At 45.4% G+C, this 22,599-nt stretch overlaps 1 protein-coding gene across 1 annotated transcript; it reads right to left on the reverse strand.

Annotated features, from left to right (window-relative positions):
- Positions 1-2,464: 2,464 nt before the first annotated feature.
- Positions 2,465-22,107, reverse strand: LOC119326404 (cytochrome b-c1 complex subunit Rieske, mitochondrial-like). The gene is made up of 2 exons (XM_037600060.1): positions 21,803-22,107; positions 2,465-3,424 (listed from the first exon to the last, which is right to left on the reverse strand). Exons 1-2 carry the CDS (start codon positions 21,969-21,971, stop codon positions 2,781-2,783), a joined length of 813 nt encoding a protein of 270 aa, XP_037455957.1. The 5' UTR covers positions 21,972-22,107; the 3' UTR covers positions 2,465-2,780.
- Positions 22,108-22,599: the final 492 nt, after the last annotated feature.

Genomic DNA, 22,599 nt, shown 5'->3' on the forward strand with positions numbered 1-22,599 from the left:
TGGCTCACAGATTACTACAACAACAGTTGCAGGTATAGGTTATGCGATGATATGACGCGAGAGCGATGTTTGCTTGTTTTGAAGTTCTTCTTCTGCTTCTTCTTCGATCAGGGGATAGGTTCCAGGTCGGCAGCGTGGGCTAGCAGGGTGGATGTCGTTTGAGTTTCTGTTTGTGTTTCATCCGTAGTCGGATGGTGCTCTTATGTAAGATGATGTTGTATTCATGTGGCATTGTATGCCTTTTGCATGTATCCATATCTATTATGTAATGTTGATGTAATGATATCCACCTTGCAAAAGCGTGTCAATATGCGGTTCTATCATTGGTGGGACCTTCGAGTTCCTTTTGGATAGGGTCGCATATTGGGCGTGACAGTGGCAGCACTGATGGGATGCCGTATTGCACACGGATAACTTGCATATTGAGTCAAGCATAGCAGTTTTTGTGAATTTTTTTCTACCGTTGCAACACACGGGCATGTTTGCTAGTCTTTTCCCCTATAAATACAACCCTTAAGGCATCGTTTAGACTTCGGATTGTTTAGTTAAAAGTTAGCAATTGCAACTTCTTGCACTTCATTTGTGTCCAACGACCAGACCAAGACCGCTTTCTGATCCCCACTTTATCAATACTTCACATATATTCGCAATATTCAGATTGCTTTATTATATTCTTGCTCGTTCTTCGATTGCTTGCAGGAATAGACCTTTGTGGTCAGGTTGATCGTGCTTCCAGCATCATCAGTAACCTCCTGGAGATTGGTTTAGCGATTGCTAAGGTGCAACGTCCTTCATGTCTGTTGTCGGATTGTGAAAGTTGTTCTCCACCAAATCGATAGTTATCATCTCGTCAAAAGATCAAGACAACCCTGCCCCTATCACACATCGTGTTCCTCGACGTACGGTGTTGCTGAGCAACACATATACTTCATCTACTTGCCGGAGTTGCAGAGAACGCGTGAAAGGCTGCATTTGGGAGAGGGTGAGTTTGATAGAGAGGAATTGGGAAGAGAATGTGTTGGTTATTTAATGGGGGGGTTGCCAAGCGCAGTTCGAGCAGGCAAGCGGTAAGGCAAAAATAGACGAGGAGGCAGAAGAAGCAAGGACCATCCAACGTCGATCTAGGCATATGATGTTTCAAGGCACACGACCGCCGTCTAGAAGTGATCTACCGACGTATGGTCTTTCAAGGCAAATGAAGAGGTAGAGGGAGCCCACGAAGTAGTGGCCATGCATCAACGATAGAACACCCTTGCCTTACTCATTATGATGTTTAAAAATGAAAGCGAAGAGCTCGCACGGGAAGGAAATTGACCTTCCTCCTCCTCGCACCACGCCAGGGCTTTAAATCTATGCGGTCGCCGGTGCACCGCCAACAAACGCCCCCTTCGACCGGCTCCAGTCGGCCACCTGCCGCCTCTGCGGTGGCCCATAAATAGATCACTCAGTGCGGCACTTCCTCGGTCCACCATCATACGCTCCCAGTCCACTTCCCACTTCCTTATCAATGGTGCACTCCCTCGAGCACCCCTTGTCTTCAATCTTGGGGCTCACAACGAGGAGGAACAACCAATGGATCCCATTGTCGACCTATGGGCGGAAATGGACATGCCCATGGAGGAGACTGCGCAGAGTGAAAACGAATGAACCATATAAATATCATGATATCTATCTTACGATTATGCAAGATAATATGACAATGACATATAGCACTAGTTATGGGTATGTTTTTGAATCTGGTTATACATATGTTTCTTGGTGTGGTTGTGGTTGTGCTTATTCATAATTATCCAAGGAACCAGGTACTCTTTGCAAATCATTTATAGAACATGCCATTCATAGGTTGCTTCAATTTTTGACTGCCATTGGTCATTGTGATGGATCACCTATATATATAAAAAACCTAACATTTACGATGTGTAAACTAGTAAATACATGTGCTTTATATATGGTTTTTTAGGGGATTTATATATGGGATAAATGTAAAAGGGATGAATGTGGATAAAGTTTGGGCCCAGCTGCTGGCTATTTTGGCCATGTGCCTCGCCGGGGTGTCTTATATGGGATAATAAGTGCAAAAGGAATGGATGTGGATAAAGCTGGGGTCGGTCTCAGGCTCCTGCTACTGGCTATTTTGGAAATGCCCTGGGATATAAGCTTCGTTGTGGTGCCTCGTCGGGGCCAAATATTTGTGTAACGTAATGCTGCAAGAGTGATGCATGTAATTCAGCCTTTGGCAAAGACTCTAAAAACCTTCTTCTTACTCAATGAAAATAGCAAACCCTTTTCCTTGTTTCAAAAAACAAAACTTGCAAACCGAATGTGTCTATGTATGGTTGCGACACAAGCAATGAAGAGTCGATAGGCACATAACAGCAACCACTTATGCCTCCCCATCACTAACATCATCCACAGACCATAAAAACAGCTCATGGAGAAATATTTCATGTCACATCCAAACATATCAGCAACAGCAGATCACATGTATGGAGACTGAAGAAAAGTTGGTAGAAAACAATCATATGAAGGCTTGACAGGGGCATCTAAGATATGACAATAAGATAATTCCTACTGAGCTCCAAAAAACACGGCCATATTTGGAAATTAATTAACAGTACCGAAGTAGCAGCAGATTATTCTTTACTATCCAGTGCTAGTAAGAGTACTGCACTAAGATAACAGTCCATCAAAGGACTATCCGAGCAACAAAAAGATGAATGGTCAAACCAACACAAAATGGCAGCACAGCACCATAGGGATTAATCTTACGGCCAGTGCTCTTAGCCAATAAGCATTTTGTTATCTTCCAAGAAACTGTAGGTCGGGACCTCCAGGTTGTATGGTGCTGGGCCCTTCCTGATTCTACCTGAGATGTCGTAGTGTGAGCCATGACATGGGCAGAACCAGCCACCGAAGTCCCCAGAGTTGGGGAGGGGAATGCAACCCAAGTGAGTGCAGACACCAATGACAACAAGCCACTCAGGGTTCTTGACACGCACCGCATCCTCCTGTGGATCACGGAGAGATGTAACATCAACACTGTTGGCCAGCTTCACATCATCTTCAGTCCTGCGCCTGATGAAAACTGGCTTGCCCCGCCACTTTACAGTCACAGTGGTACCGGGCTCAATACTTGACAGGTCAACCTCAAGGGAAGCAAGGGCAAGCACATCCTTACTTGCTGACATACTCAGGACAAACTTTAAGACGAGCAAACGCAACAAGGATGCGTACACAAATCTCCCACCACTCAACACAAAGTAGGCAAAGGCACGCTTGCTGGGGTCACCAGGTGGGTACCTCTCGTGGTTATACTCATCGTAGACAATTTTGGCACAGGGATTCTTCAGAGCTGCCGTAGTTGGTGTGAGCTCAGCCAACTCTACATCCTGGTCCCTCGGAACAAGAGATTCAGCCGAAAAGCCTGCACAAGGAGGCAAATAGATAAGATGTCTGAAATACCAAAAGAAACAAGAAACCAACATTGCAATAGCAGCATTATGTCTTCACAATTTTATGTTGTAATATTACAAAGCAGCACAGGGAAGAACTAGACCAACCCACACAACCAAAGTTGCACTTACAAGCAAGAAAATTGTACATGCCAACCAACCACAGGGAAGAACTAGACCAACCCACACAACCAAAGTTGCACTTACAAGCAAGAAAATTATACATGCCAACCAACCACACAATAAAAGTTGCACATCAGAATTATCACAACAGATTACTGAAATATATGCTGTGAATACTTTACAACCATTATCCGATGTAGTACATTGAAACACAACTGCACTAAGGAGTTCATTCAGTTATTCAGTTATTCAGGCAACATGAACTAAGGAGTTCATTCATTATAAGAAATTAAGCCGCCAACGGCACTTATTTAAATAACATAAGTAATGAGAACTGTCTTGTAAGCACGAACTAGGATCTCTCGAATATAGTTGCAGGATTTACTCGGATCTCGATCTAGTTCATGAGGATTCAAGCAGGGAGGAGAGATTACAGCCAAGTCTCATACGCCAACTATCTATCCATTCGGCCGAAGCCGCCAGCCACCCGTTACAGCAAGGGGAGGGGAATACATATATCGCGATTACCGGACCCACTCTGGGCCACGCAACCTTGAAGGGGCCTGCATCCTCCTCTTGGGCCTGGCCTGCTCCGCTCTGGCCCGGTTCTCCTGTAGCTCTTCAGTTCTTGTCGCCTCTTCATCCTCAGCGCTGCTGACAATCCCCCCTTGAGAGGAAACGGCTTGCCCCCAAGCCGGAGCGCGCGGAAACTGTTGCTTCAGCACATCTTGATCTTCCCAGGTTGCCAATGATGCCGGGGAGTGGCCTGCTCCGCTCTGGCCCGGTTCTCCTGTAGCTCTTCAGTTCTTGTCGCCTCTTCATCCTCAGCGCTGCTGACAATCCCCCCTTGAGAGGAAACGGCTTGCCCCCAAGCCGGAGCGCGCGGAAACTGTTGCTTCAGCACATCTTGATCTTCCCAGGTTGCCAATGACGCCGGGGAGTGACTCCATTTGACCAGGACTTGAGTTACCGTCTTGTTACCACGCGAAATCAGTCGACGGTCCAGGAAACCAGTAGGCACCTGCAGGTGAGAAGTTGTCGAAGGCAGGATTGGTAATACCTGTTGGTCTGGTTTAACATGGCGCTTGAGTAGGGAGACATGAAAAACTGGATGCACTCTGCAATTCTCCGGCAATGCCAGCTTGTATGCCACTGTACCAACTCGAGCCAAAATTTCAAAGGGCCCAAAATATTTAAAAGCAAGCTTGTGATTTGCCCTCGGGGCGATGGATGACTGAATGTATGGTTGCATTTTGAGAAAGACTGTATCTCCCACCTCAAATTGTCTCTCTGTTCGATGTTTATCAGCCTGAACCTTCATGCGCTGTTGCGTACGAACCAAGTGTTGTTTGACTGATTCCATGATGACATGCCTATCACGCAGCCACTGATGAGCGTCTGAATTGCTTATAGCATCTACAGGAGAGAGACCAAAGTAACAGGGAGGGTGCCCATATACCAGTTCAAACGGAGTTCTGTCTGTCGACGAATGCCAATTAGTGTTATACCATAGCTCACAAAGAGGAAGCCAGCTGAACCAACGCTGTGGATGAGCACTGATGAAGCATCTGAGATAGCCCTCGACTTGTTGGTTCACACGTTCCGTTTGTCCATCAGTTTGTGAGTGTTGACCAGAACTCATACGCAATTGGATCCCTGTTCTGTTGCACACCTCCTTCCAGAATGCACTGGTGAAAACGGGGTCACGATCCGAAACCAAGGACACAGTAAGTCCATGGAGCCGATACACACGGTCCAGAAAAGATTCAGCAACTGTTGCTGCCGTGTAGGGATGCTTGAGGGCTATGAAATGTCCATATTTAGTCAATTTGTCGATGACCACCAGAATGCAATTGTGATTATGCGAGACTGGCAAGCCTTCGATGAAATCCATTGTCATCATTTCCCATGGTTGCTGCCGTGTAGGGATGCTTGAGGGCTATGAAATGTCCATATTTAGTCAATTTGTCGATGACCACCAGAATGCAATTGTGATTATGCGAGACTGGCAAGCCTTCGATGAAATCCATTGTCATCATTTCCCATGGTTGTGCAGGTATTGGTAATGGTTGTAACAGGCCCGGGTAGGGTACTCTGTCAGGTTTAGCGAGCTGGCAAACCTGGCATTGTTGCAACACCTCTTTGACCATTTGCTTCATTTTCTTCCACTGGAAGAAATCCTGCGATAAGTGACAGGAAAACCTGAATGACCCCCAACTGAACTAGCATGCAAACTGTCGATGATTTTACGTTGCAGCTGTTCATTTGATCCAATCCAGATCCTTTTCTTGAAACGAAGAAGCCCTCCTTGCAGTGTATAATTAGGAACAGCTGTTGGGTCCACTGCTAACTTTTGCGCGATCGTTGTAGCATGAGAGTCTAAAATGTAGCTATCCAATATTTCCTGCACCCAGGCTGGCTGAATTGCTGACAAAGTATAACAGTCTCCTGACACATGAGGGCGTCTGGACAATGCATCAGCGACCTTGTTCTCAATCCCTTTTCTGTAAATGATCTTATAATCCAACCCGAACAGCTTAGTGAGTGCTTTTTGCTGCCAAGCAGTATGCAAGCATTGCTCTATTAAACTGACTAAGGCCTTTTGGTCAGTAATGATCTGAAACTCCTTTAGCTGCAGGTATGAGCGCCATTGTTCTACCGCCAGCAGAATCACCAAGAACTCTTTTTCATACACTGACAGTGTCTGATTTTTGGGACCCAGGGCCCTGCTAACAAAAGCTACAGGATGTCCATCTTGTGACAACACAGCACCAATCCCACTGTCACTAGCATCTGTCTCAATAGCAAAGGGTTTCTGAAAATTAGGGAGTGCCAAAACAGGAGCACTGACTAACGCTTGTTTCAACGTTTGGAAGGCTGTGTCCTCTACACCGGTCCAAACGAATACAGCACCCTTTCTCAGTAAGTTAGTCATTGGCTTGGCAATAATTCCAAAGTGGCGAATGAACTTTCTGTAATACCCAGCTAGCCCCAGAAAACTTCTGACCTCCTTGACAGATTCTGGTTGTGGCCATTGTTCAATAGTGCTTATCTTTTCAGGATTAGTGGAAACCCCATCCTTGCTGATAATATGTCCCAAGTATAGCAATTTCTGAGAAGCAAATTCACACTTGGAGAGTTTCACATACCATTTGTCCCTTCTCAAAACTTGCAGAACTCTTCTGACATGTTCTATATGCTGTTGCAAGGTCTTGCTGAAAACAAGGATGTCATCAAAGAAAGCTATCACAAAATTTCTGAGCATATCAGGTTCTTCAGACAAGGACACATTTATGGCCCCTTGGAAAGTGTTTGGAGCTCCTGTCAGACCAAAACCCACAACTAAAAATTCAAAATGCCCATGATGGGTTTGAAATGTTGTTTTATATTCTTCACCAGGAGCTAGTCTGATCTGATGGTAACCAGCTCTGAGATCCAATTTTGTAAACCACTGTGCACCATGTAATTCATCCAGTAGTTCATCTATCACAGGCATAGGGTAGTTTCCTTTGATTGTAAGAGCATTGAGATGTCTGTAGTCCACTACTAATCTCCATGTATGGTCCTTCTTAACCAATAGAATTGGTGAGGAGAAAGGATTGTTACTCCTTCTAATCACACCAGTCTAGCATTTCCTGGATTTGCTTTTCCACCTCATCTTTTAACTCCGGTGCTAGCCTATATGGCCTGTGTGAAAATGGCCTAGCACCTGGAATAAGAGGAATAGAGTGATCACAGGCTCTCTCCGGTGGTAACCCAGTTGGGATAGCAAAAACATCCTTGTATTCCTCTAGTAATTCCTGAATTTCTAGCAACACAGTTTGTGCATTATCATCAGTGACTACTGACAATTCTATAATAGTGTAAGCAAATTCCACAGGTGTAGCTCCTTGGATGGTTACTGTTTTTCCATACAAAGGGAAGGACATCCATTGTTATTCCCAATCTACAGTCATTGGACTGTGTTTAGCCAACCAATCCATTCCCAGAATTCCATCATAGCAGCTAAGGGGTAAAATTTTGAGATCATGTTCAAACTGTACACCTTGCGCTGACCATTTGCAATTGGGCATAAAACTGGAACAACTCATTATTTCTCCACTTGCTACCCTGACCTTCATCGCTGAACAAGTCTGCACTCCTGTCAATATGTTCGCTGTAGCAGTATCCACAAAGGAGTGGGTACTGCCAGAATCAACCAGGAAGGTTTTCTGCTGTCCATTGAGTATGACAACCAATTGAAAGGCCTTACTACGAGCTGTTCTTCCTTCAGCTGCCTCAGAAATGGCCATTAAATTGACCTCTTCATCCTCATCTGAACCAAACTCCTCTGAAGATGTGCACTGAAAAAATTCTACCATCTCTTGCACCACGTGAAGTGACACTGACTGCTTGCATTGATGGTCACGACTCCATTTCTCTCCACACATAAAACACAGCCCCTTAGCCTTACGGTAAGATCTCAAAGCTTCCCATTTATCCTCGCCCATTTTCTGCTTCTGTACATCTGCCACGCTTCTTCTATCTTCCGTGGGTTTGCTCGCGGTTGATTTTGCAATCGAGACAGACTGTGGATAGTGTTGTCGGCGAACGATCTGATGCTGTTGAGAAGTTGAACTGGTTAGGGACTCATGTAACAGGGCCAACTCATAAGCTGCGTCCAAATCTGCCGGCTGCTATAGTGCAACCATCACCCTGACTGAAGAAGATAATCCATCGATGAACTTGGTGACATAGTGCACCGACTCAGGCACTGCTTCGTATGCAGACAGCTGGTCATAGAGCTCGGCAAATTGCTCCACATATTCCTCCACTGAACCCGTTTGGGATATACTGTGAAATTTGCGTACTAACGCCTGGTGTTGGTTTCGTCCGAATCTGCACTGTAACAACCTGCAGAAATCCTCCCATGGTGCGTTTGGCGCCCGACGCTGAACCGATTCCAACCACCTGGCTGCAGGTCCCTCAAACAAGGTGGACGCAAACTGAACCCAAAGCTGCCGAGGCGTGCCACTCATACTGAAATAATCTTCGCATCTGGTTTGCCAGAGCCTCGGATTGGAGCCGTCGAAGTGGGGCAGATCGATGCGAGGAGCAAAACCGTAGGAATCAGAATTCTCCCGTTGCAATTCCGCTAACCTCGAACTGAATGCAGAGTTCTGATCTGATCTCGTACCTCTGGCTGGTGGCGGAACGTAGGGGGCGTGGTCCTTTCCCTTGGCTGATGGAATCATGCGGCTCCCTTCGGGTGGTGCGTCGCCGTTGCTGGCCACGCCCTGTTCTGTCGCCGGAGGTCGCCCGGATTGGGACGAATTCGAGGGGGTCGGCGGTCGTTCCAGACCGGCGCGGAGTTCGTCCATGTCGACGCCGATCGACATCTTCAAGTCGTCGATGCGCGCCGTCAGATCGCCCACGATGGAGCGCAGCGACTTGGCTGATTCTTCATCTTGTCGCTTGAAACGAGCGTCGAGGGACTCCACCAAGTCGGCCTTGAGAAATTCGTACACCGCCTTTGTCGCCGGCGACATGCTCTCCATTGCTTCACGGCGGCGCCGCGCCGCGAATCTCGTCGCGTGTGGGTGGTGGGGTGGGTCTGGCGGCGCCAGGATCTAAGGCTCTGGTGCCAATTGTAAGCACGAACTAGGATCTCTCGAATATAGTTGCAGGATTTACTCGGATCTCGATCTAGTTCATGAGGATTCAAGCAGGGAGGAGAGATTGCAGCCAAGTCTCATACGCCAACTATCTATCCATTCGGCCGAAGCCGCCAGCCACCCGTTACAGCGAGGGGAGGGGAATACATATATCGCGATTACCGGACCCACTCTGGGCCACGCAACCTTGAAGGGGCCTGCATCCTCCTCTTGGGCCTGGCCTGCTCCGCTCTGGCCCGGTTCTCCTGTAGCTCTTCAGCTCTTGTTCGCCTCTTCATCCTCAGCGCTGCTGACAAGTCTCATTGCGAATCAAAGGACATAACATAAGTAATGAGAACTGTCTCATTGCGAATCAAAGGACAGAGTGGATAAACATTAAATTCTTGTTAGAATTATCAATTTCATTACATAAACTAAGTTATCTAATGATGGAGCCCACATAATAGTTGTTTCTAAACAAATTTACAGGTTTTCTATGGTTTGCGAAATACTTGCTAGCTAATATTGGAGGGGAACAAATAAACATCCAAAACATAAATCTGCCTGTCCTTTTCCTTTAGGGAAACAGAAAGGGAACAGAAAATTCCTACAAGAACCATCACATTGGTATTGATGCATATGATCACAGGAAATTTCAGAACAACGTTGATACAAGATGTGTATGCAAAGTAGGGTACTACCGAGACATCCCAAAGATGGGTGTTGAAGTGTATATGCAGATTGCCTAGCCCTTTCCACTAGTTTGGACTTTTGGTTGCGTTGGCTAGTGCATGAAGCATCAGTTCAGGCTTTTGGTTGAGTTGGCTAGCGGATGAAGCATAACATATTAGACTAATTAGAACAAAACGGACATAAGCCCATAATAATGAAAACCATCAGCCAAAACTGTTCAGGAATAAACAAGAAACCACCATAATCAAAACCATAACTTCAATAATCTACATAGTAAAAAACATACAACTACAACCATCCAATCCAGCAGCTAAAACAGTGGCCAGACAGGGCGGATGGCTCTCTCTTCCCCCTCCCAGCCATCCACCATCGATTGCCGCCAAACTCCTTGCGGCCAGCTCCAGCCCTAGGCCCACACCTGTAGCCCATGCCACCCCCCAGGAATCACCACACACGACTCTCCCACCATAGCTCTCGACTTGGCTCCGACAGTCACCACCAATGCCCCCAACCCCTCAAACGTGTCTTCCACTACCAAAAGCTCACCGGTCACCTCTGTCTTGGATGGATCTCACGACAATGAACCCCGACGCTACCTCAATGCCACAGCCGTCGCACTCCGCACCGTGCTGGGGTGCAGGGACGCCATGGGGCTGGACTTCCAAGATCATATCTGGCGTGGCCTCCACGTCCACATCGCCTCCGGCTCATCTTATGACAATCTCGACGCTGCTCTCCTCCTGGCATCTCCTGGCATACGAGTATAGGGTCATATCCATCTCTCCACTCTTCTCGTTTAAGGTTGTGTAGCAATGCATCCGAGATATCATTCTCCTTAAAAGGCACCATCTTGCACCGCGGCTATTACATCTCAATTGTGGACAAATCCTCCCTTCCAACTCTTCACTGCCAGGATCAACTCATCGACGGTCCCCTATTCGAAAAAAAATTAGAGAGGAAATCCTCAAATGGTCCCCTATTCGACTCCTTGGCCTACTCCTATACCTAGGCCGAATCCTAAACTGCGCGCAAGATCTGGGAATTTCAAATTGTTGCCCTCTCCAACCTAACCCGATTACACTAGTCACATCCCATCCTAAACTGCGCGCGAGATCTGGGAATTTCAAATTGCTGCCCTCACCAGTCTACGCCCCCTACACCGATCACATTCAAGGCCTAGCCCATCAACAGCCCCAAACTTCACGACCAAGGGTCCTCAATTCTTGGTCAGACATCGGAGAGCACATTCCCTCTCTGGTGTGGAGCACCCTAGGGTCATCCCCATGACCTCGGCTCCATTGCGAAGGGACACATGCATCACATGTATTAAGGTGAATTCTATCCATATGTATGTCTACTTGGTTCTCTAACGGGATGGTATACTACATGACCCTCCTACCCTTTGCACCTTTAGGTTTGAGACAAATGACGAATATGCAATGGACGAGGACATGCACAAGGAAGCAGCCACACGATTCGCGAGGGAAGCTTGGAAATGGAGGATGTTCAAGCAAGGAGAAGGTACTCGAAGGGAAGTGAGGATCATCATCACCAGCTAAGTCTGTTGAAACCTACCAAGTCGAATAGTCCAAGCGTCAGAATGTCCAACACGACCTCGAACACGTCAGACAGGACATCTAACCCCATGCCCGACTTACCCAGAGCCCTCTGTACCAGGTCGGACACTAGGCCGGGATGTCCGACCTGTCTAAGTGCCCGACTTGCCTGCATGCAGTGTATGTGGCCACAGGCCCGTGTAACTTTCCCGACCTACCTACCTCTTTGTGGCCAGACTATTCACCGTACTACTCATCATATCTAGGGTTAGCAAAGTATAAACTAAACCTTGAGAGAGCCTTGCTCAATCTACCTCCTCCTTTTGCACATGATTGGTACTGAATGTTGTCATAAGTTTCCCTTTTTTGCATCTCTCATATTGAAAATTAGTTATTTGGTACATGTTGAATGCAACAATGCTTTATTTATTGATATTGAGAACGCCCCATAGTATTCTCACAAATGATTGGAGATTTTTGATATATTCCATATGAAGCACGTTTGCTCTCCTTCTTTGCACAATATGCATGATGATCATCGTTACTATGGCATATGGCATGCATACCCATTGGTTCCATGCACTTGTTTTGTACTAATGATGATGCGCAAGAGAAGAGATGCATCATGATGGATGATGCATTCACGTATCATGCACATACATTCTTTGCTTTGTTCTGTGCATGCATAGGAACTAACGATTACTCGTCAACTTGTACTCAACATGAGTTGACCCCGCGAGCTCAAGGTTGAGTCTAGTATGCATTCCATCAACGTGCTTCTACGGTAATCTTGAAATTCTATAAAAATGGAAGCAACAACTTTAGTCGCCATCTCCATATCTGGTTTACTTGTAAGCTTTTACTGGCCTCCCAGCTGTAAGGCTTATCCACGGGATGTTCCAAACACACTTGCTTCCACCCTGACATTGCAAAGTACGCAGAAGGACAACTTTTCAAGGTGAAATCTTTCTCTTTTGAGAATCCTACAAACTTGAGAATGGAAATTATGGATGACACCACATGCATTGCATGTACAATATCGCACATTTTTTCCTTTAGAATAATTACTTGCCCACATGATAGTGATATTGATTCGATTACCACTTTTCCATGTCTTGATACCAAAGCCTTGAGTGTTGCCTCAAACTTGTTGATTCCTTGTGTTGACCATATGTTTTGATTGCAACAATGCCCTTGCATTATACATGTCATGCAATCATGCTTGTTCATTTGTTGCCTCACGCATGTTAAACAATTGCTCTTTCCAATGTGTTAGTCTGTTAGAGTGTAACACTCCTTACACCACCACCTTCACAACATATCAATGTCTTGTCATGCACTTGAGATTGCCTAATGAACCTCATATTCTCATGCAGTTGATGACACATGTGTTTAGGCACCTCATTAGCAACTTTGTTGTTCTTCACTTTGATTACACCTTCCTATATCACAAACCTTCTGATGATTTCACGCACATGCGTAGTTTTGATGGGATAACCACTACCTCACATTTGCATCCTCCTTATCATAAAGTTATGTTGCTTCTGGACCATGAGCCCAATGCCTTTGGTTGTCCTCACATAACATACTTTCATGCCATGAAACATTTCCTTGTCACATCTTATGCTAAGCATGATGACGACACTTGTTGCGTGAATCACACATGAATGAATATTGCGTTCACGCTAACCCCCTTGTGTTTCCAAGTGTTTGTTACATGTGCTCATTTTGAAGGAATAACAAGGCGGTGCCATCATGGGACATATTGGCCGCGACAGGACATACAGTATGCTAGCCGACACGTTCTTCGAAAACCTTCCTAAGGTGAACTCTTCCCTTTGCACCATCTTGATATGAGCTTCGAGAATGAGCTACACTTTCATTGTTGTTTCCTTGTTGCATGATACATCTCATGGATGGAGTAGCGACATTGAAGAGCGGCCATACAAAGCATCAAGATGATGAGTACACAGTGATCGGTGAGTTCCACTCTTGAGTACATAGTGATTGTTGTTTCCTTCTCCATGGTGATGGCGTTTTAGAGTCGAGGACGACTCTTTTCAAGATAGGGTGGGTATGGTGCAAAGCACCCTAGGGTCATCTCATGGCCTTGGCTGTATTGCCAAGGGACACGCACATCACATGTATTAAGGTGAATTCTATCTACCTTTAGGTTTGAACCGAATGACAAACATTGAGTGTAGGACATGCACAAGTGCCCACACCATCCGCGAGGGAAGCTTGGAAAAGGAGGATGTTCAAGTAAGAAGAAGGTACTCAAAGGGGAAGTGAGGATCATCATCAACAAGCTAAGGTTGCTGAAACCTACCAAGTTGGACAGTCCAACCCAGGGTCCGACCCTATGGCCGACCAAGTGTTCTCTGGATAGCGCCGGAATGTCGATAGGATTATCCGAAATGACATCTAACATGTCGCACTTTGTGTTCCTTGTGGTTTGCTTCCAGCTTTTACATATCTTGGACTTCATATTGCTTGAATCGTGCCAATAGTTCCCTACCAAGCTCCACCAAGTGCACTCATTTTACACTTTCAATTGACAGATCACTTGATCCTTCACCAAGATCGAAAAGAGATAACTCTTGCTCGAGTGTCACTAGGATAGGGAAGGCACATTGCATCCAATCTACGCCTAAAAGAACTACTTTAATGACAAGATGGACCACTTCGACGCCAAGTTGAATGCAGAAGTGGAGCTCATCGAAAACATGCTCAACAACTGCAAGTCTTCTTCCTCTTCAAGATCATCTTCACGACGACGCTCAAGTGCACATACTTTCAGCTACCATCTTCAAGTTCACTCAATTCCATCGCCACCATGAAGCTCAAGAGCAACGACAAGTGAAGAGCATGCTCATGCATTCCCAAGTCCATCATGAAGAACGGTGCCGACAAGAAGACCGTCACCTCCAAGATGAAGAGCGCGCCGCGCATCGACAAGAGGAAGCTACGGCGGCTACATCAATTCGAACAACCACAAGGGTGACCATTCCATCTTTGGAGGCACCTTAAAATCACCTATGACGGTCATAGAACTAGATTTTAGCAAAGCCTTTGACTCTATTGGCCCTCTTTCTTCCCAATTCTTCGCACTAGGGGATTTTCCAACAAATGGATTGCATGGATTGAAGCCCTGCTGAATTCAAGCAACATTTGCAATCATACTAAATGGCTCTCCGAGACCTTCCTATTTACCATTGTGGCTAGACGTGCTACAATGCTTGATCATGCAAGCATGTGATATGCGGGTGACACGCTGATCATTGCCAGAGCTGACACAAATGCTGCCTCCGACCTACAGAAAATCGTCAATGACTTTGTTGCCGTCACCGAGCGCAATATAAACTTCTCCAAAAACACCCTCATTCCCATCAATGTAGACGACGGCATTTAGACTACCATGGCAGCCATTTTGGCTATTGATATTGCTTCCTTTCCCCAAAGATACCTATTAGGTCTCCTGCTATCACCGCACAAATTACACCCAGCGACCTTCCAATCAGTCATTGACTGATGCGACATCTACCTTCTGGATGGCGTGTGCTGCTTCTCTCATGCGATGGCAGACTCATACTGCTCTCTGCAGTGCTTCACAACCTACCCGCTTACTTCATGCTATGATTTACCCTTCCTAAGAGCGTTCTTTAGGAGCTAGACAAACATAGGAAGATTTCCTTCTGGTCTAACAATGACACCTTCTCAGGTGCTAAATGCTTGGTTGCATGGGAGTGCATATACCTAAAGCTGCAAAGTGGTCTTGGGGTCGAAAACTTAGAAGCACAAAAACAATTGCCTCATGTTGAAATTTGCATTCAAATTCTTCCAGCCCACAAACCTCACTGGGTTAATCAACACTCACCGCCATATAAGGACTAGGAGCAAATGCCTCTTTTCTTGGCAGAGTCATTTACAAGCACTTACAAAAGCTTAGAGATATTTCACAAGCAGTTAATGGTATAACTCCTCTAACTCCTTTTGGCTTGATATAGATGGCTACTTCCTGAGCCACTTTGCATTGCTTTCCCCACCTTATTCACCCACAACCTACAGCAAAATGCATTCTAGATCGAATTATGCTGGATGGGATCGATTTGGATTTGCTTAATCAACTAACCTTAACCGTGGGGCGTTTATCACCGCGGATCCGGACCCGCGGTCATTACTGAATGGCTCCCCTTTCTCCGCAAAAAGGTCATACGAGGCGTTTGCTTCCCAGCTCGCTGATCCAAACCTTGCAAACATCTGGAACTCAAAGGTCCCAAGTAGGGTACGTGCTTTTGATGGCTATTCTACCTCGATAGGCTCAACACCAAGTCAAACCTCCATCGCAAGACGCTGATGGATTCAGCCAGTTGCCCTCGGTGTCGGGCTGCCTTGGAGGACAGGGCTCACTTGTTCTTCACGTGCCCAACTGGTAGACATCACCTCTCCCAAACGGTTTGCCAACATCCATTTGGTCATTTATCTTCCTCCTAATCCTTCCGAAAATATGGGATGCACGCAACACAGAGTGTTTTTCAGGGGATCAATGTGGATCCATTGCATGTAATTCATAATGTAATCTCAGACGCAACTCTGGTCTCATCGGCTAAAACTGCCGAACTAAAGGGCCCTGCTACTCTTTGGTGTGACTACTCCTCTAAAACTACCTAACTCTGTAAAACACAACAACAAAAAATCAGATGGGGAGTCTTTCCTCCGGGTGACAGTTTCCAAAAAAAAAAATCCAACCGCTAAACCAGATGAGGACTCGCAAGGCAATCGGGCATGAAGAAGTGAGTAATCCAAAAAATATCTAAACAACCCTCCTCACATCAGTGACCATAGATCAGCAACTAGATGTTGGTGTATAGATAATGTAATTAGAGGAATCCTTAGGGTCTAAAATGTAAATTGTACAAACAAATATAAATCAGAAAACAAAGGGATCGGTGAGGAACGATCCAGAAATTTCCCAAATGCTCTTCACACTCCCTCCAATCCCTAACTCAAATCCCTCAAATCTCAGATGATTTTCAACATGGCATCGGAGCAGGTTAGTCCTGTGTGATTTCGACCTTGGTGACGGCTAATTGCGGTGTTGTGTCGCCGTGATTTACGGCCGTGGGCACTCGAGCTGCATCGTTCGCGAGCTGCCGCCGAGACCTGCAACATCATCTCCAAGCTACGGCACCGAGTGCTGCGCCCAATCTAAGGTAGCCTGTTGAACTGCCTCTCGGTGCATCTGTGCTTACTCCTTGTGCTGAGAAGTGGATGTTGTGCTGCCGCGGAAAAATTGCTGGTTGCCGCTGTGCCGTCCGTCCAAGCAGTAAGCTGTCTTCTGTAGTTAATTGATTAGTGCAGCCGGTACTAGTACTTGTGGCTGCCGTTGGAGAACCGTGATTAGTGCAGCTGGATAGCTCATCTTTGCCTAGTGGCCGGATTAAAATACTTGTGCAGTCTGTGTGCATTTGAGAGCAACCCACACTAGTATATCTACTTGGCTAGTACCAACTCTGCTTGTACTCTGCTTGTACTGCCTGTGTGTTGTTGTTAGTGGAGATCTGAAAAAACCAAGTCCTGTGTGTTGGTTTTTTCTTTGTGTGGTGGTAAATCATGGCAGATCCAACAAAGGGGAAATCAGGGGATACTAGTGTGGATAAGTTGTATGAAATTTTAAGCAAAGTATTTGAGCAGCAACAGCAACAACTCAAAGTGGTTCCTGAAGCTGTCAAGTATGCACTTGAGCCCAATCCAGTGAAGTTGGCTGGACCCGGCAATTACATCAGCTGGGCACGGCATGCCCAGTTAATTCTAAGTTCTCATGGCTACGAAGAATTGCTTAAGCCGATGAAGAGAAACTGAAAAGTGGTACTATCACCAAACAGATCAATGATAGAGTTTTGGTGTGGTTATTAGGAAGCATGGAACCACCGACACGAGAACAACTTGAGACTATGACCACTGTATTTGAAGTGTGGAAAGCTTTGGAGAAGCAATTTTCAGGAAAATCAAATAAGATGCAGGCTACTCGCATCATGCAGGAGTTGACTAACTTGAAGCAAGGCTCAAAATCAATGACTGAGTATGCAGGTGAGATGAAGAGATTGTATAGGGAGTTGCATTATTACCGTCCTTTTCAACCCGTTGACAAGAATGATGTGGCTGTTCACCATACCTGGTTTGAACCATTTGTGGGCAAGCTCTTCTTTGATGGGCTCAATCAGGAGTTTGATCTCCGCCGCCAGCTAATATTCTCCAAAACTGAATGGCTAAGCCTTGATGATATCATTTCCAGTGTGATTGAGGAGGAGACTCGTCTTGCTCAACCCAATGAGCATGTTCAAGAAAAATCAGATGCGCGTGCAGCCCTATCCATACAAGCTCGTTGTGCTCCTAAGACCTTTGCTAAAACAGATAAAAGCAAACTCTTTTGCAACCATTGCAAAAGGCCTGGACACACAAAGGATTCATGCTTTGAGCTGCATGGTTATCCAACTTGGTGGGAAAAAGGAAAGTCTCAGCCAGGGGGAGGTCAGGGAGCTCATAAAAGATAGGCGAACCTTACTACATCCAAGAGGGAGCTACCGGTAGTAGAAGTGCGAGCTCTTGAGGATTTCACCTCCAAGACTAGACTCTCAGAAGACTTGTCCTCCTTCCAGGATTCCTCTAAAGCTGAAATTAGTTTTCATGCCACTTCACACCAAGGTATGACACCTCACCACAATTCTACAACGCAATCAAAATCTTGGATTATTGATACAGGAGCTACCAATCACATGACAGGAGCTTCAAATATATTCACTTCCTATACACCTTGTTCAGGTAAGGACAAAGTACGTGTAGCTGATGGATCCATGGCACCTATCACAGGACATGGATCTGTTAGGTGCACTAAGACATTGTCCTTATCTCATGTCTTACATGTTCCTAAATTTCCAATCAATCTCTTGTCAGTTAGCTCTATTACTGAATCTCTCAATTGCAGAGGTCTGTTTTATCCTAGTTGTTGTGCTTTTCAAGAGCTAGAGACAGGCAGATTGTTGGGGACTGGGACCGTGCATGATGGACTCTACTATCTTGATGAAGGGAGTGATGAAGTTGCTTTTGCATCATGCTTCTTGTCTCCTAGTCAAGAGCTACTACTACACCATCGCAGGCTTGGGCATCTCTCTTTTGCTGCATTATTTCGTATTTACCCTTCTCTTTTCAAGTTGTGTCCTAGGGAGCTGCTTGTATGTGATGCTTGTGAATTGGCTAAACATACAAGAGGTTCATATCCTAGTATAGGATTAAGAAGTGCCAAACCATTTGAAATGATGCCAAACCATTTGAAATGATTCACTCGGATGTTTGGGGACCCTGTGAGGTTCGTTCGATTTCTGGGCATCGATGGTTTGTAACTTTTATCGATTGCTTTAGTTGTTACACTTGGCTCTATCTCTTGAAGCATAAGAGTGATGTGTGCTCAGTTTTTAAAGATCTATGCGCTCTCATTAAAAATAAACATGGGGCAACTATTAAAACCTTATGTTCAGATAATGGTACATAATACATGAACCAGGAGTTTGCACAGTTCCTTGTCTCAAACGGCATTAAACATCAAACTACTTGTGTTAACACTCCAGAACAAAATGGTGTTGCAGAGCGTAAAAATAGACATTTGCTTGAGGTTGCACGCTCACTTATGTTCACAATGAACGTGCCTAAATTTCTTTGGGGGGAAGCAACAAAAACTGCAACATATTTGATAAACTGTATGCCTCTTCGGGTTCTTGGCCATAAGACTCCTGCTGAGTGTCTCTTGAAATCTAGTGATTTTGTAGTTCCTCCTAAGGTCTTTGGGTGTGTTTGCTTTGTGCATGATTATAGGAACTCTGTTGGAAAATTAGATCCCCGTGCTCTCAAATGTGTTTTCATGGGTTATTCTCCCTCTCAAAAGGGTTATAGGTGTTGGTGCCCTTCGGAGCACCGGTTTTTTGTGAGCATGGATGTGACATTCCGTGAACATGAATCATATTATGGCACAACCAATTACACTGGCATTGCCCTATCCCCACCTGAAGTGCAACAAGAAGGGGAGAGGGGTAATGAAGGCTCTCCATTAAGCCCTATTCTTGTTTCCACTTCGGATGTTTTACCCACTCTAGATAATGTTCAAAATCAGGGGGAGGACCCAAATAGTGATGGGTGTAATCATGGTTTTGGTCATGGAGATATACAAGATGCAACAGAAAACTCTTCACTTCCTTCACAAGATGGTGAGCTTCACAGGCATGAGGACCCAGGTACTAACAATAACCCCTCTAGTCCCGTCGCTCCTATTAGCACCACAAGGCAGAGTGATAACCAATTATCTATCCTTGCTCCTGAAAATGATCTACCTATTGCTGTAAGGAAACCTACTAGAAATCGAAACATTCCAAGACACCTCAAAGATTTTAAACATGATATAGCCAATTTCATTTCCTACGAATACTGCACTCCACCCTTCAAAAGCTTTATTGCATCTTTAGATCCTGTCTCCATACCATCAAACTGGAAAATAGCTATAGAGGACCCAAATTGGAAGGAAACAATGCTTGATGAGATGAAAGCCTTGGAGAAGAATGAGACTTGGTAGCTTGTGGATCTACCACCAGGTAAGCAACCTGTAGGTTGTAAGTGGGTCTTCACTATTAAACACACCCCTGAGGGCAAGGTGGAGAGGTACAAAGCCCGCCTTGTAGCAAAAGGCTACACGCAAACATATGGAATCGATTATGAAGAGACCTTTGCACCGGTGGCAAAGATGAATTCAGTAAGGACACTTATATCATGTGCTGTAAACTTTGATTGGGATATTCACCAGATGGATGTGAAGAATGCTTTCCTTCATGATGATCTTCAAGAAGAAGTATACATGCATATACCGCCTGGGTTTGAGTCAAGTCAAATTGCTGGAAAGGTATTGCGCCTACACCGTTCTTTATACGGCTTAAAGCAATCACCACGAGCTTGGTTTGATCGCTTTAGACATGCTATGCTAAAAAGGGGTTATCTTCAAAGTAATGCTGACCATACACTCTTTTACAAGCATATTAATGGCAAGGTTGCCATCTTGATAGTGTATGTCGATGACATTGTGATTACTGGAGATGATTCCAAGGAAGTTGCAGATCTGAAGTGTCATCTTGCACACGAGTTTGAAGTGAAGGACTTGGGACAACTAAGATATTTTCTTGGTATAGAGGTCTCACGAGGGTCAAAGGGTATTTTTCTCTCACAGCGAAAATATATCTTGGATCTGCTCAAGAAAACAGGTATGCTTGGTTGTCGACCTGCTGCTACACCTATTGAGCAAAATCATCGGTTATGTAGTGATGCAGGGACACCAGTGGATCAAGAGCGCTACCAGAGACTAGTTGGAAGATTAATATATTTATCTCATACCCGTCCAGATATTGCCTTTGCTGTGAGTGTAGTTAGCCAATACATGCATGACCCAAAATCAGTTCATATGGAAGCTGTAAATAGGATCCTACGGTATCTTAAAGGGTGCCCAGGAAAAGGCCTCTTATATACCAGACAAGGGGACTTGCAAGATGCTGATTGGGCTGGTTCCCTAGATGACACGCGCTCAACATCTGGTTACTGTGCATTTATTGGAGGAAACCTAGTTTCATGGCGAAGTAAGAAACAAAATGTGGTGGCTCGGTCTACTGCAGAGGCCGAGTTTAGGTCTATGGCTCACGGCATATGTGAGTTATTATGGTTGCAGATTCTCCTAGCAGAGTTGCGGTTGTACAAGCACAAACCTCTGATGTTGTACTGTGACAACAAAGCTGCCATTGATATTGCAAATAATCCTGTTCAGCATGATCGAACCAAGCACATAGAAATTGATCATCATCAAGGAGAAGCTTGATAGAGGGATAATTCGCCTACCATATGTAACTTCAGCCAGTAAAGTAGCAGATGTACTTACAAAAGGACTCCCTGAAAAAACTTTTTCCATGTTTTGTAGCAAGATGGGTCTGTATGACATCTTCGCCCCATCTTGAGGGAGAGTGTTGGTGTATAGATAATGTAATTAGAGGAATCCTTAGGGTCTAAAATGTAAATTGTAAACAAATATAAATCAGAACACAGAGAAGGGATCGGTGAGGAACGATCCAGAAATTCCCCAAATGCTCTTCACACTCCCTCCAATCCCTAACTCAAATCCCTCAAATCTCAGATGATTTTCAACTCTAGATGGCCACGCCCAACGCTGGCTCTGTAAACCCTAGGAACAGGGATGGGTTCCCCATGTGTCGCAGATCGGAGGGAGACATTGACGGAGGGACCGGGGCGGCAGGAAGTGCACCTCTGGCAGCGACGTAGAAGGGTGATTCGATGGCGAAGCGCGGATTCTGGTCCCGGGGGAAGTCGTCGCCAGGGAGGCCGCCGGCGAGGGGGCTGCTGCCGGCGGAGGCGGCCGCGGCGGGGCGCCATGCGAGATGGGAGGATATGCGTCGACCTGCGACCCTGAGCATGGTTGCGGTAGGCGTCGCCGCTTCGCCTCGCTCTCCGGCTGTCCGGGGGATCGGGTGGTCGGGTTTGGTGGGCGAGATCGATTCACCGAAACGACCAGAACGAACGAAGGAAGAGAAAACGAAGGAAGGAGTAAATTGCAGCAAAGCGCCGCGTTCAAGGTTAGATTTGCACAAAGCACCATGTTACTTTTTTTTCCGGCGAGAAAACATTAAGTCTTGTGTATTTTTTTTTGAAAACACTGATCGATGGATTTTGCACGATTGAGGCCTTCTTTGGTTTGTAGGAATTTTATAAGAACTCTATAGGATAGGATTTGCAAAGGAAAAAATTATTTGAAGCCCTTTGGTTTATAGGAATGGATTTCTATTCGTATGTAGGATAGGAATCAATCCTTCATATTTTGGAGGAAAAAAAAACATTAGCCTAGACTCAATGAAAAAATTTCTATCCTATACACCAAATAACATCTCTTTCTCTGTAGGAATTGAGATGCATGTCATCTCATTTCCTATGATTTTCCTATTCCTATAAAATTCCTATCCTATGAACCAAAGGAGGCCTGAGTGTGTTTGTAATACAGTAGATTGGATCCGCCAATCAGGCTGACATGACACAGCTTTTTTTTTT

Source organism: Triticum dicoccoides, chromosome 6B (genome assembly GCF_002162155.2).
Source record: "Triticum dicoccoides isolate Atlit2015 ecotype Zavitan chromosome 6B, WEW_v2.0, whole genome shotgun sequence".
NCBI classification, from domain to species: Eukaryota; Viridiplantae; Streptophyta; class Magnoliopsida; order Poales; family Poaceae; genus Triticum; species Triticum dicoccoides.